The 14302-nt window shown below is 37.9% G+C and overlaps 1 protein-coding gene across 8 annotated transcripts in view; it reads right to left on the bottom strand.

Moving 5' to 3' along the window:
* ptprsa (protein tyrosine phosphatase receptor type Sa) overlaps nucleotides 1-14302 on the bottom strand; it is a 319426-nt gene that overhangs the window by 115067 nt on the left and 190057 nt on the right. For all 8 annotated transcript variants that reach the window (XM_066696343.1, XM_066696342.1, XM_066696344.1 and 5 more), the window contains one exon: nucleotides 5895-6005. In XM_066696343.1, coding sequence (XP_066552440.1) covers nucleotides 5895-6005 — 111 coding nt within the window. The remainder of the gene's footprint in view (nucleotides 1-5894; nucleotides 6006-14302) is intronic.

Below are 14302 nucleotides of genomic sequence, written 5' to 3'. Positions count from 1 at the left end.
AAAAAATGGCCAAATGCCACAGATGCCTTCATAACAGCTATTTTAATAGTTTGCTGTACTATTTAAAAGCAAATGAATGCTTTTGTCAGACATTATTGTTGTGTATAGCTCTTTATCCGATTGGAAGAGCACCAGAGACACCGACAACAAAAGGAGGAACATTATAGAAGCACACTGTCAATTACATTTAAACTGTATTTGTGCATCTATGCACTCACTCATTAAGCTCCAAGTCCATACAGAACACATTCAAACTGGGTCAGTCACATGTTATTTTAAAGTCTTACTGAATTTGTATAAGCCAAAATAAGGTGTCGGCCTAAACAGGGTCTTCAAGTGGTTGCTGTGAATTGTCTTCTTCAGAAGCAATTTTAGAAAGAGGCAAACATGCATCAAACATTCCCATTAAAGGAATCCAGTATAAACCTGGGTTTGCTCTTTCTTCTCTCAAAGCATTTTGCTTCTCTCCCACTTCTGACTAAAGCAGTGCTGGGATTTCTTAAATATAATTAAGTAAAGAAAAATAAGAAAAAAACAACAGTGTTCATTTTCTAACAGGGCCTGAAATTCTTGTTTTCTTTGTGATTTTCTTTTGTAATAATTTGTTTTCCACAAATAGAAAAACAATCAATAAAGAGCACAAACATAAATACTGTACCATTATTGTATTGTACTGTACACAGAGGGTGTGTGGAAATGGACAAACAATTAACTAAGGCCCAGGCTTTTGGCTGAAAATGAGTTTTCCTCTCATGTGCCATGGCTTTTCACGTTTAAGGTTTAAACAGGTTTAAGGTGACTATTGTGCAGTCACCCAGAGTGAAGTGGATATAAAAAATGAAGTACTGATGATAAATGCCAGGTCCTTCGAGGTACTCTGAATTACCAGCTCTGTCTGCCAAATGGTTCATTATTTATACCCTCCACCTGCCAAGTCCTGTGTTGACAGCGCTAAGAAAAGCCCCATTCGCTCCGAGTTCTCGATATCCTCCCTGCATTAATATTCTGAAGAAATGGGAACCGAATCTTAAACCTGCATTAAATAATTGAAAACCCCCATTTTGCCTTTGTTGAAGTAATTGCTAAGAGATGCTGGACAAGTTTTCACACAACCACAATCTCTCCTTTACAGAAACCCTGGATTGTTCCCTCACTTCTCAAATACAAGGACTCATGCATTTGAAATGTCAACACAAGCTAAATTTGCAGAGAACTAGTTTTAAAATGGATGGAGATTCTTGTTTTTATTTATTCATGCCTGACATACTCTTATTTTCCGATGACATCATTTGTTTATTTTTTATTTTAATTATTTCTTAATTTAAAAAGCACTTGTGCTTGAGGTTCAGTTAAATTATTCATTTGGAAACAATTATTTAAACAGGACAATAAATGTTGAAGATAAATTGCCATCTGTATCAACATTTTGTAAAAACGGACACTACTGATTCTCTTTAGGGACAAAAAGTGTCCATCTTCAGTTGCTTATTGCACTATATTTCAGATTACAGTATGTTCAGTTTTTGATCAATGCTTTTTTTCTTGAAATCTTTGTTCTCAAAGTTCAGTTTATTCAAAGATTTAAAGCACAGATTATAACAGACAGTTCTGCATGAATCTGGCACATCCATTCAATATTATTTTTGGCTTCAAATGTTTGCCTTATTCTCATTGATTTCCAATTTACATCACAATCGTAGATCATACACTTTAATTGTTTGTAATACAAATCAGGCCAATGTATAAACTCTGAAAAGCATAATACATAGGGCCCAGTTAACTAAATGATTAGTTTAGAGTGTTGAGAGTGTTTTATCCTTGATGACTTCATTTACTTTGGTGTCTTTAGTGCTGTAATAATTAATAAAAATCACTGCATAGCTATTTTTTATCCAGAATGGCAATGGTTTATTGTTTACTTAACATCAGTCTTGGCATTGTTTTGGGTAAACAATGTAACTAATGCAGATATCTTTATATTTAGAATTTTTGTTACAGTAAACCATCAAATTGATGATGGCCAGACATCAGAATTAGATTATTTAGGATTGGCATATCTGAAAAAGTCATTAGCATGGAAAGAGCTAACTACCCCATCTCATTCAAAAACCACTGTTACATAAACATGAGTCATTATTTTTGATATTGATCCATGAAGCTCTGTAAAATAGATTCCAGAGATGTGTGAAATTGTATCTGAAACAAATTCAGTCCAATCAAATATTGTAGTTATACATGGTTATACTGCTTTTAATGAGATAACAGGAACACTGGCTATTAATTACATATAATTTAAACCTTTCATATTGTTGTTATATAGTGAGGGGGTGGGGGAGCAGCAGCATGACTAAAACAAAAGAACCACAACCAACACACAACCAACCAAACTAAAAGGAGTTATAAAACAAAATGACTAAAACAAACAAAGGCACAGACTGAAGAAGCAAATCAAAATATAAACAGTGACAGGGAAACAAAAAAACGGAGCAAAACAGATCAACAAAATGCGAGAAAGGAACAAAAGCCCAAAGGAATTTGAAGAAGAGGCATGCAAGCTGAACAGTTACATTCTCCCATCATGCATCAGACCCTGTATGTCCAAGTGCTAGGTTTCCATGACAACAGATGCAGCAGCAGCAGCAATACCAAAGGATGCAAAGAGAAAAGGCCCCACAATGCAAACTCAAACAAAACAAAGAAAAAATAAAACCCGGACAAAGCGGGTTTTCTGTAATATATATATATTTAAATTTGTTCATATTTTTTTGTATTGGTTTCTTTTTTTTCCTCTTACTTAAATTTAGCTTTCCAACAAATGTAAAAAAAAGTAAATGTGGGTAAAAAAAGTAAAAAGAAAAAACACACCAACCTTCTCGAAGCTCTGAGGGATGTAAAGGGGTTGATGCAGAACACAATGACATGAGGAGAAGAGAAAAATAGGGGAAACACAGAGAGAGTAAAAAAGGCCACCTCAAGGCTTTTAGCTGCTACATTTCTTTCGTTTTCCTTTGCTTTCTTGCTTTGATAAATATATATATATATATATTTAATATAAGAAATGACATTGGTCATTCAAAACTTGTCCTGCACTCCTGACTGCTTTACCCAAAACAAACAAATTAACCAAGTGGTCGCATTGTTGTCTTGAAAAGACCATTGATAGAAGTTAGCGGCCACTACAGTATATTCAACCTTATCCTTAAAATCATCAATCATTTTGCCACCTAAATGACTCCCGTGGTGGCCAATTTGCTTGAAAAAAAGAAAGAAAAAACAAACAAGAAAACAAAATACAAAACAAAAAACAGAACAAACAAAACAGCACAGTTGTTCAAATTAGCAGCTACAATTAATGGCAGTTCTTATGTTGCAACTTTTGATGTTTGCTTTTCTTATTGTTAAAGCCCAATTGTAATATTTTCACAAAATGTAGACTGAACATTGCCAACCAGTTTATGCTGGGAGAGTATTGTAGCTGTTAATTTCAAGTATAATTTGTTCCAAAACCTAAAATACAAATGTGTACATAATATATATATATATATATATATATATATATATATTTATATTTATATTTATATATATATTTATTAAAAAAAAGACAGTAGAAAGATTAAACTTATTTTTCTTTCCGAGCTGTAAAAATAACTTCCTTTCACTTTTAAGAATTACACCACACACTTAGCATTAAAGGCAGTGCGAAGCAGTATTTTGGACTCTGTAACTATAGTGAGTTGTGTTACTATAGTATTACCGATTCCAAAATACAGTAGAGTTGTCAATATTTTATGATGGAGGGAGTGCCTTGAATTTACAATCCCCTTAAAATATAAAAGACAAAGAAAATACAGAGACTTAGTGAGGGGAGAAGTGACATGCAGTGGATTACCCCTCGACAAGGACAGAAATACAGTCTCCAGCCAATTTCCATTACATTTTCCAAAATATTTTGCATCTATAGCTCTGGAAAAAATTAAGAGACCACTCCAAGTTCAGAAATCAATGTTAAGTGGTCTCTTATTTTTTTCCAGAGCTGTATGTTATCATCCAGAGTTGAAAACTGAAAGCACTTAAAAAGGGAAAATGATTTTAACAATGCATTCGTGCCACAGTATTTCCCTATCTTGTTCATTTTGGAAAGTGCTTGGGAGCACTTTGGTTTCAGCTTCGTGTGGTTACAGAGAATTTTGGATCCTGACCGAAATGTTGCAGTAAAAGCTGGGTTTGTTTGAGAAACACATGTAAAAAAAAAGATGGTATTTTCAGTCTGAACGTCAGGTTAAATGAACTGGCAATATCAGTGACACATTTTTGGTCATATTCAATGGCACAGTTAGACTAGCTGCAAGAGTAATAATAATCTTGAAATTACAAAAATAAATAAACCAAAACAATGGAGCTGTGAGCTGTTTTGTAAGCTCAGACCTGTTCTTCATTCATAGGAAATACATTGATTTGATATTCTGCTGGTACAGACTCACTAAATATGACACTCTTGTTTCATACGCAGAATAGAAATAATCCATATCTTTAAAGTATCTGTGTATTAACTTTTGTTTCTTCAGTTCGAGAGAAGTCTGGGTTTAATATCTTTGTGCACAAGATCCCCCCCACCCCATATTATACCCCATATTATGCACCATATGAAAAAAATCTTACAAATCAGTTTGTACATTAGCTTCCCAATACATTCACATTCCCTCGCATTAGTAAAGATTAAAAACAAGATTCTCCATGCTTTGTAATGAGGTTAACAACTCATGCCGTTTGTTTAGAAATCCTCAACATGGAACACAGGAAAAAACGCAAAACCCTAGATCTATAGAATAACAAACTACAGCAATCATCAGGACTTTGGCATTGGCACAGAGATGTGTTCAAGTGTTTGATTTAGCCACAACGTAGCAAATGGTCCTGTGCTAGGATTTCAATTCAAGATCAGTTTTTTAGGGACTAATTCACAAACCAAATCAGACATTGACTTACCATCTTCTTCCTAAGGGGCTAAGAGCAGATTAGAACCTAAGACCTAACATATGAACTCATAGGCCCAGAAAAATGCACACTGCTTTAAGTACTGGATATGAAAAGCCCTAATGGGTTTTATTTTTTTATTTTAATTATTTTCTACCACTTTGGGGGTAAGGCGGTTGACTAAAAAGAATGTTACTTCAGAGCAGTAAACATCAACATTTTTCATTGTGGATAACACATGGGGGTTTCAGTGACCCAAACTGAATTGTGTGTGTGTGTGTGTATATATATCTATATATACTATTTATACCTTTAAGATACTTACGTACTCAAAAAACATAATTTGCAAAACACAGCAAGGTGTAGTTGAAGCATGCTAGAGTGTTGATGTATTATAATTCTACCCACCGCCTGCTGGTGTTGGTCTGTAGTGTTAAAGTTTGCAATGCCTTTAACTTTTATATTACAAAATGGTTAGAATTAAAACTTTGAATTTGGACGTCACAGCTGTTGCTGCATTTCCTTTCCTTCTGTGACCACATAGGATGGTACTGGTACACCTTCGGGCTCAAAAAGCATAAGTGGGATATTTCCCAAAACTCAATTGTTTCTTGACCATGTTTTCAGACCATCTAACGCCAAGTGTACAAAGGACTTAATTTGGGGAGCAGGGGCTGTTTCACATCAGCATATTTAGAGCTTTAAAAGAAAAAACGAAATAGGAAGAAGATAAAGGTATTAAACAAATCAATTGCTTTGTTTAAAATAAATTAAAGGATTAAAGTTATGAAAAGGGGGTTGCTGTTGCCAGCATCTGACCAAGGCGATTTAGCAGTTTTGGGGTGGCTAGCTACTATAGTTATTGAACTCCTGATTGATTGGTTGAGGTGTGTGACCTCCAGGGCTTTGGTGCTCCCTACCTCGCACATAAAGGTTAGCAGGGGAGGAGTAGCGCACGCCTTCCAGGTTGGATGCCACACACTCATATTTGCCTTGATCGGTCTCCTCACTGTTCTCAATCTGCAACGCTCCTAAAGAAGAAAAAATACCCCAGCCAAGGGAAAGGTTGGGGAGAACAGAGGACAGGAGATGGAGAGAGAGAGAGAGAGAGAGAGAGAGAGAGAGAGAGAGAGAGAAAGGGGTACATTGCATTAGAGACTCAAAATGACAGTGTCAATCAGGCAACAAAACACAAAACAAAGACCTAAGAATACCAATTCAAGACCAATGCTGCCCACACATCACATTCAATTTAAAGTAATGAAAAGGAAGCGGTCATACAGACAATCATAAACTGCGGATTGATTGAACCTCGAAGAAAAAGCTGCAAGTCACTTTTAGATGAAGAGAGGAAAAATAAAGGAACATAACATCAAGCAAACCCATGAAGTTTGTTTAATGTTTATTAAGGAGTGAGGTGAAAGGGAAGCGAGGCAAATGCTAATTACAGTGAAAAACGCAAACACCAAGTACATATGTAAGCGATTCATGTATGGTAGGGTAGAAGGGGACCACCTTTGAGTCGAGGACACTACTTGGATCGGTCTCCTATCAGTTGCACTTTGGAAACGCACTTCACAGCGCAGCAGGGGGTTAGAGAGTATTCCAGAAGTTTCTCACAGAACCCTACTAACAAGCAACAGGGAATCTTCTTCTCAGAACTTCTTTATATTATTAACATACCCAAGTAGAAGAGTAAATATGCTTGGAAGTTGAGTTTGGTTCAGTGAGAATCTCTCCATAATGAGGGCGGCAGTTTTCCAACAGGCTCTTGAAGACCAGCTTCTTTGTCAGCAAACTAAAGGTCATGTAGTAAAACCGAAACACACAATCAAACAAACTAACAAAACTAAAAACAGCCAGTCAGTGCATATCAATACAGAATTGCCCGTCAACTAACTATCATTTATTCCTCTTCAGAATTGTATCAGACACGGCATACACCCTTTCCAAATCAATGTATACCTACGGAGAGAGGCAAGCCGTTCTATAGACTAGTTAGGCAGAAACTAGTTTTAATACTATCACAGTCCTTCTGTGTGTACTGGGGTAAATGCTGCCTACAAATACCTGCATTCATTTTTACCAGGCTTCAATGGAAAAATATTCTGAGCTACTTAAATGATGCACTTGTTGACTGTTCATCATTACCCTATCATCCAGGACTTCACTATTGGCAGTTTAAAACCCAGCAATAGTCATTCTGCACTGGAGGTAATTTAATTTTTCCTTTCTGTATTCAAAACCACTACTAGACCCCCCCCCCCGACACCAATTCCTGTACTTAGCCGATTTAAAATACATCTGAGGCTGGTTTCATTTGTTCTTTGCTTTGGTTATAATCAGCATTCTCCACCAGCTCAATTTATTCAATGTTGGAAGGGCACGAGGGAGCAGCTAAGCCATTCTGTTAATTCTCCTCCTGACAGTCACACAACCTCTCCAATTCGATGTATTTATTTGTAGTTATTGGCACACAATATTCACTTTGAACGTGTTACCAGTTTATGCCTGTTGGTGGAGAGGGATTTGTAGCCCCCCCACCCCCCATGTTGTAACAGGTGTCACTGAGGACAGTTCAGAACACCCACATGTGGGGTATAAAGCCCAATGTAAAACTGCCTGCAACACTGCGTTCGTTCAAGTAATAAAATTGTAACCAACTCCATCTGTGAGCAGCAATACCAGCTTTGTTTTCTGTGGTATGGGGGTGAATTTAAATTCCTTTGAAACGTGACGAACACCACTGCATTTCAATGACTTCTGCCAACGATAAAGGCACCAGGAACAGTGACAGAACTCGCCAACAGGACAAATACAAAGGTTTCTAAAGTATTCTGTATTCCAGTTTCCATGGCATCTCCTATTTTCTGTCCTGAATACTCCTACCCTTGTTTTCCTTTCTTGACCCTGGCATCATGTATCATTATTCACCCTGAGTAGTAATCAAGACTAAAGAGAAAATCTGTTCTTTAAAACCATCTGAGTACAATGTTCTACTCAGACCAGGAATTGGTCCAAATGTTCCTTTTGGTATTCTTTCTAGAGCAGCAGTATTTCTATTGCTGTTCATGAGTGGACAATTCTGTTGCTCATGAGTGTGTTGGTCTTAAAAAGTGTTGTTGTAAATATACATCCATGCAGGGTTTGTAAACTCACCCTTTTAGACATTAGGTGCAAACCATATTAATAGCATATGGCACCAGAAGTCAAAGACAAAGAATTTGTAATGTCAGAATGTATGTATTGCTTTCAAAGCCTTGTTATTTTGGGCCACACTTTGTTAGTCATTACCAGTTATTTCTGTGACATCCCAACAGACTTCATTATACATTTTGCAGCCATTCTTTCAAAGCACAACAGTGTAGTACAGAGAGAATGCAGATGCTATGCTTCTGATATGCTATTTCAAGATGCCAGGTTTTCTGCCCATTATCGTCAGAACTCTTCCCCAGAATTTTAAATGGGAGCCAAATTAATTTTTATTTTTTTTAACTTTAATTAAATTACCCTTGTTACAACCAATAGCTTGGTGAGTCAGGGTGACTTCTCTTTCTTCGACTGCATTTTTGTTTCCCCTTTTTTCCAATCTTAAAAAATTTCACACTCCTTTCTAACATTGCCAACACTGATCAGAGTCAGTTTCAGATTAAATTCCTGTGGAGCGGAATCTATCAATTATTTAGTGCTGCTTGTCAAAATGTGTATACTAGCTGTGGACTCTACATTACACATACACAATTTTATTGAACATATCTGTAGCATGCACATATTTCAAATGATTACTGTCAAGCTTGGATCAAAAGACCTACATGCTGAATCTAAAACTTGAGTTCTACCCTTCAGATACACACAAACCGGCACAGAGAAGACTTCAAACCAGACTTTCGAAACCTTTTAAGGACCGGTATGCTGTTAATACACTTATTGAAGTGGGTTTCTCTGGATGCACTTTTGGTTGTCTCACAGGAGTATCATACATCTCAGATGATACTGGAAATGTATATCATCTTAAAGGGAAGGGATTGAATTTCACATACATAAAGAGCTTCTCCAATGCCTACACCTCACTATAGCTGATACCTAGGATATAAATGTATTATATCTGCAATTGGTAGCTCATTGTACTAAGATGTATGCTTATTATATTTTGTACGGATTGTATTTCTACACTTGGTAATGTTTTGGAATTTCAGGATGCTACAATAAATAAATAGTCAGTGATTGTCATAGCAATGGAGTTAAAAATCATCCCTCACCCCCCACTCAAAATGCTTGGTCCTTAAGCAAGAGCAAATCACTGTAGAGTGTATACACAGATGATTATTTGGTTATCTGCCCTTACGGACATTTACTGTGAATCGGATCTGAAATCACAAAACCAGTCAACTGCTGTTTGGTTCCAGGTTTATTCAGAAGCACACCCTGACTGAGCTCTAAAAGTCTATACTTTGACAGTAGACATTGAAGATGCCTAATGCACCAAAACACCACAGATCTCAATCTTCTTTTGCTTTTTAAAATAAAATCATGCGGTTTACTGCAGGTGATCAAAGGTAATACACAGACAAATTCAATGGAAAACCACAAACTCATTGAACTCCCTGTTCAAGGAGTTTGTGGTTTTCCATTCCAGTGTAGACCACTGACCAAGATTCTGTGATAGTGATTCGTATAAATCTTTCTGATGGAAAATATTATAATTAAACAAAAAAAACAACAACTTAGGTTTGTTGCTAAGATTAATATAAAATTCTATCTATATTCCTTCAGCAACAGGTGCATACTGCAGTTTGAATTTTATTTGTTTTTTGTGTGTGTGTGTGCAGGTATCAGATTTAGGCTTAATTTGGTTTTGGTGTAGGGGTATGTGTTTCAGTGTATGCTCCTGTTTATGGATATAGATGTACAGACCTGTATCAAACTAATAAGAGAGGTTTTAAATCTGTGAGTCAGTGAATGTGTGTGTGTGTGTGTGTGTACGCACATGTACGTCTACACCTTGGAGGCCTCTATGAACCTCACATATATTAGTCAGTCTATCCGTCTGTGTGAGAGCACGTATGGCTCCTGGATTGAAAAATCTAATTTCATCTTCTCCTCACTCAACCATGCATTCCCAGCCAATGAAACGCTCTGACTGTAATGATAAAAGCCCTGAGCAGTTTAAATATGTTGGAATCCAAACGAAACTAACATCTTTGATGTCCTCTCTCTCGCTTTTTCTTCCTTTATTAAAATTATTATTGATCGTGTATCCTAAGAAATTGCATCTTACTCCTGACTGCCTGTGGCTTTTAAAAGTCTCTGAATGGCCAATGGCACCACAGGCTGCCTTCAAAGTGTAGGGGCAAAGAAAGAGCATTATCTTGCATGAAACAATCTATATGAAACTATATGAAGTAACACAAACACAAACAAATTATATATACACTCACCTAAAGGATTATTAGGAACACCATACTAATACTGTGTTTGACCCCCTTTCGCCTTCAGAACTGCCTTAATTCTACGTGGCATTGATTCAACAAGGTGCTGAAAGCATTCTTTAGAGATGTTGGCCCATATTGATAGGATAGCATCTTGCAGTTGATGGAGATTTGTGGGATGCACATCCAGGGTACGAAGCTCCCGTTCCACCACATCCCAAAGATGCTCTATTGGGTTGAGATCTGGTGACTGTGGGGGCCAGTTTAGTACAGTGAACTCATTGTCATGTTCAAGAAACCAATTTGAAATGATTCGACCTTTGTGACATGATGCATTATCCTGCTGGAAGTAGCCATCAGAGGATGGGTACATGGTGGTCATAAAGGGATGGACATGGTCAGAAACAATGCTCAGGTAGGCCGTGGCATTTAAACGATGCCCAATTGGCACTAAGGGGCCTAAAGTGTGCCAAGAAAACATCCCCCACACCATTACACCACCACCACCAGCCTGCACAGTGGTAACAAGGCATGATGGATCCATGTTCTCATTCTGTTTACGCCAAATTCTGACTCTACCATCTGAATGTCTCAACAGAAATCGAGACTCATCAGACCAGGCAACATTTTTCCAGTCTTCAACTGTCCAATTTTGGTGAGCTTGTGCAAATTGTAGCCTCTTTTTCCTATTTGTAGTGGAGATGAGTGGTACCCGGTGGGGTCTTCTGCTGTTGTAGCCCATCCGCCTCAAGGTTGTACGTGTTGTAGCTTCACAAATGCTTTGCTGCATACCTCGGTTGTAACGAGTGGTTATTTCAGTCAAAGTTGCTCTTCTATCAGCTTGAATCAGTCGGCCCATTCTCCTCTGACCTCTAGCATCAACAAGGCATTGAACAGGTGTTCCTAATAATCCTTTAGGTGAGTGTATATACCTGTTCAATTTCTCATTAATGCAATTATCTAACCAACCAATCACATGGCAGTTGCTTCAATGCATTTAGGGGTGTGGTCCTGGTCAAGACAATCTCCTGAACTCCAAACTGAATGTCTGAATGGGAAAGAAAGGTGATTTAAGCAATTTTGAGCATGGCATGGTTGTTGGTGCCAGACGGGCCGGTCTGAGTATTTCACAATCTGCTCAGTTACTGGGATTTTCACGCACAACCATTTCTAGGGTTTACAAAGAATGGTGTGAAAAGGGAAAAACATCCAGTATGCGGCAGTCCTGTGGGCGAAAATGCCTTGTTGATGCTAGAGGTCAGAGGAGAATGGGCCGACTGATTCAAGCTGATAGAAGAGCAACTTTGACTGAAATAACCACTCGTTACAACCGAGGTATGCAGCAAAGCATTTGTGAAGCCACAACACGTACAACCTTGAGGCGGACGGGCTACAACAGCAGAAGACCCCACCGGGTACCACTCATCTCCACTACAAATAGGAAAAAGAGGCTACAATTTGCACAAGCTCACCAAAATTGGACAGTTGAAGACTGGAAAAATGTTGCCTGGTCTGATGAGTCTCGATTTCTGTTGAGACATTCAGATGGTAGAGTCAGAATTTGGCGTAAACAGAATGAGAACATGGATCCATCATGCCTTGTTACCACTGTGCAGGCTGGTGGTGGTGGTGTAATGGTGTGGGGGATGTTTTCTTGGCACACTTTAGGCCCCTTAGTGCCAATTGGGCATCGTTTAAATGCCACAGCCTACCTGAGCATTGTTTCTGACCATGTCCATCCCTTTATGACCACCATGTACCCATCCTCTGATGGCTACTTCCAGCAGGATAATGCACCATGTCACAAAGGTCGAATCATTTCAAATTGGTTTCTTGAACATGACAATGAGTTCACTGTACTAAACTGGCCCCCACAGTCACCAGATCTCAACCCAATAGAGCATCTTTGGGATGTGGTGGAACGGGAGCTTCGTGCCCTGGATGTGCATCCCACAAATCTCCATCAACTGCAAGATGCTATCCTATCAATATGGGCCAACATTTCTAAAGAATGCTTTCAGCACCTTGTTGAATCAATGCCACGTAGAATTAAGGCAGTTCTGAAGGCGAAAGGGGGTCAAACACAGTATTAGTATGGTGTTCCTAATAATCCTTTAGGTGAGTGTATATATATATATATATATATATATATATACATATACATATACATATAGTGGTTTCTGATAGTTCACCTGTAGATGTGAACCCTAAAAAAAGAAAAGAAAAAAAGAAAAATCTGTGTTTACTGCTTTATTACTGGATTTAATAAAGGTTACGAATCCAAAACTCAACTCAATTCTATGAGAAAAGAGAAGCCATAATTGAAATGCTTGCATTTGTGCCTACTGCTAATCTGAAATAATTTGAACTACTGGAGTGATGGGAAGGAAAACAGGCCATGCATTAAAATAGCTGCCAACCGATATCAACAGTACTTCACATGACACAGTTAAGCTGAAGATCCGCTGGAGTGCTCCTGCTTTGGTCTGTGTGGCAGTGCGACACATTCTCACAGCTCCGCTGCACGCCATGTAACTGAAAACTGCATCCAACCACTCCTGCATTACACTGCTACACCCAGAAGCATGGCTAGTGATCTGATGAATGGAAAGCACCTATGAGAATGAGATTAGATTTCTCTATACAGCTGTTACTGGCATGTGTAACAAAGGCAAGTGTAGAAAGTGGATGAGCAAGATGGGCCAAAATGTTGTCTCTTATTTATAACCCATCGTGGCCTTAGGTTGTTAAATGTAGTTATGACCTGCATGGATTTAAGTTATAAAATACACTAGTCCAACAATACCTAGTCCAAGGCTGGTCAGATCATGTGGGAGTGTCAGACTATGTCAAATGCCCAAATCCTCGGCAAAAAAATGGGCACTAACACCTTGCAAAATTCACAAACCTCAACAGTGAATCCGCTATTCAAATCCAGTTAAGAATAACTATTAAGTAATATCAGCTGAAAGCAGATCAGTAATGTTTCTATGCTAATACTTATCTGAAATAAATAAGCAATGTTTTTTCTCCTCCTCATATTTTTTTGACCTTATAAACACCTGTCAAACCAACTACAACAACAATTTAATCTCCCCTTAAGTAATTTACATATTCATTCCTGAATTGTGCCAGACAAGATTAACAGCAAAATTTCCAATGGGGACAAGATAAAAAATAATATGAAAGGGTGTGTAGTGATTTTAAAAGCCAGATTTACATAACCAAATTACTTCACTTATTTTTTTAAGGTGTATAAAGTGGATATATGATACATTTTATATAAACTACCGGAGTGAACTGGAAACAATGATGGTTATATTATTGTGTAACCAACTTCTTACTTTGCACCTTTTGAGAATAAAGTTTTTATTTTTTGTGGAATAGTAAATACATTGATCAGTTAAGATATATGGTAACGATTGGATTGGAGACTTTGTATATGTACTGTAGCTGATGTAATGGTTATATAAATCACTTTGATCCATTTCATAGGACTGACTTAACGAGCGGATCATGACGTTGAGGCAATTAACTTACCAGGCAACACTGTGCACCTGTAATCAGCAGTGTGTTCAGTGTGTTTGTGATTCACGCAGAGAAACAGTAGTGGGTTTCATCACCTGTTACTGTGTGAGAGACGCAGGGCAGGACATGGAGGCCGAGCCTACAGAGCCATGCGTGACCACTTGTTAGCCAGGTGTTTTAATTAGAGGGCTGCTCTGTGATGTAATGAACAAATACACTGGTGTTTATCAAGGATGGGTGGGGGGCTTTGTTGATTAATTACACCACAAGCATAGAGTCGGCCAGCCCGCTCTACCAAACACTTCCCCCACCACCACCTTCTTCTCACTGTCCTGTCTAACTTAATTAACACTCAAGTGGAATTGGATTTA

This window comes from Amia ocellicauda, chromosome 22, assembly GCF_036373705.1.
Source record: "Amia ocellicauda isolate fAmiCal2 chromosome 22, fAmiCal2.hap1, whole genome shotgun sequence".
NCBI lineage: Eukaryota > Metazoa > Chordata > Actinopteri > Amiiformes > Amiidae > Amia > Amia ocellicauda.
This window is presented reverse-complemented; position numbering and strand designations above follow the sequence as displayed.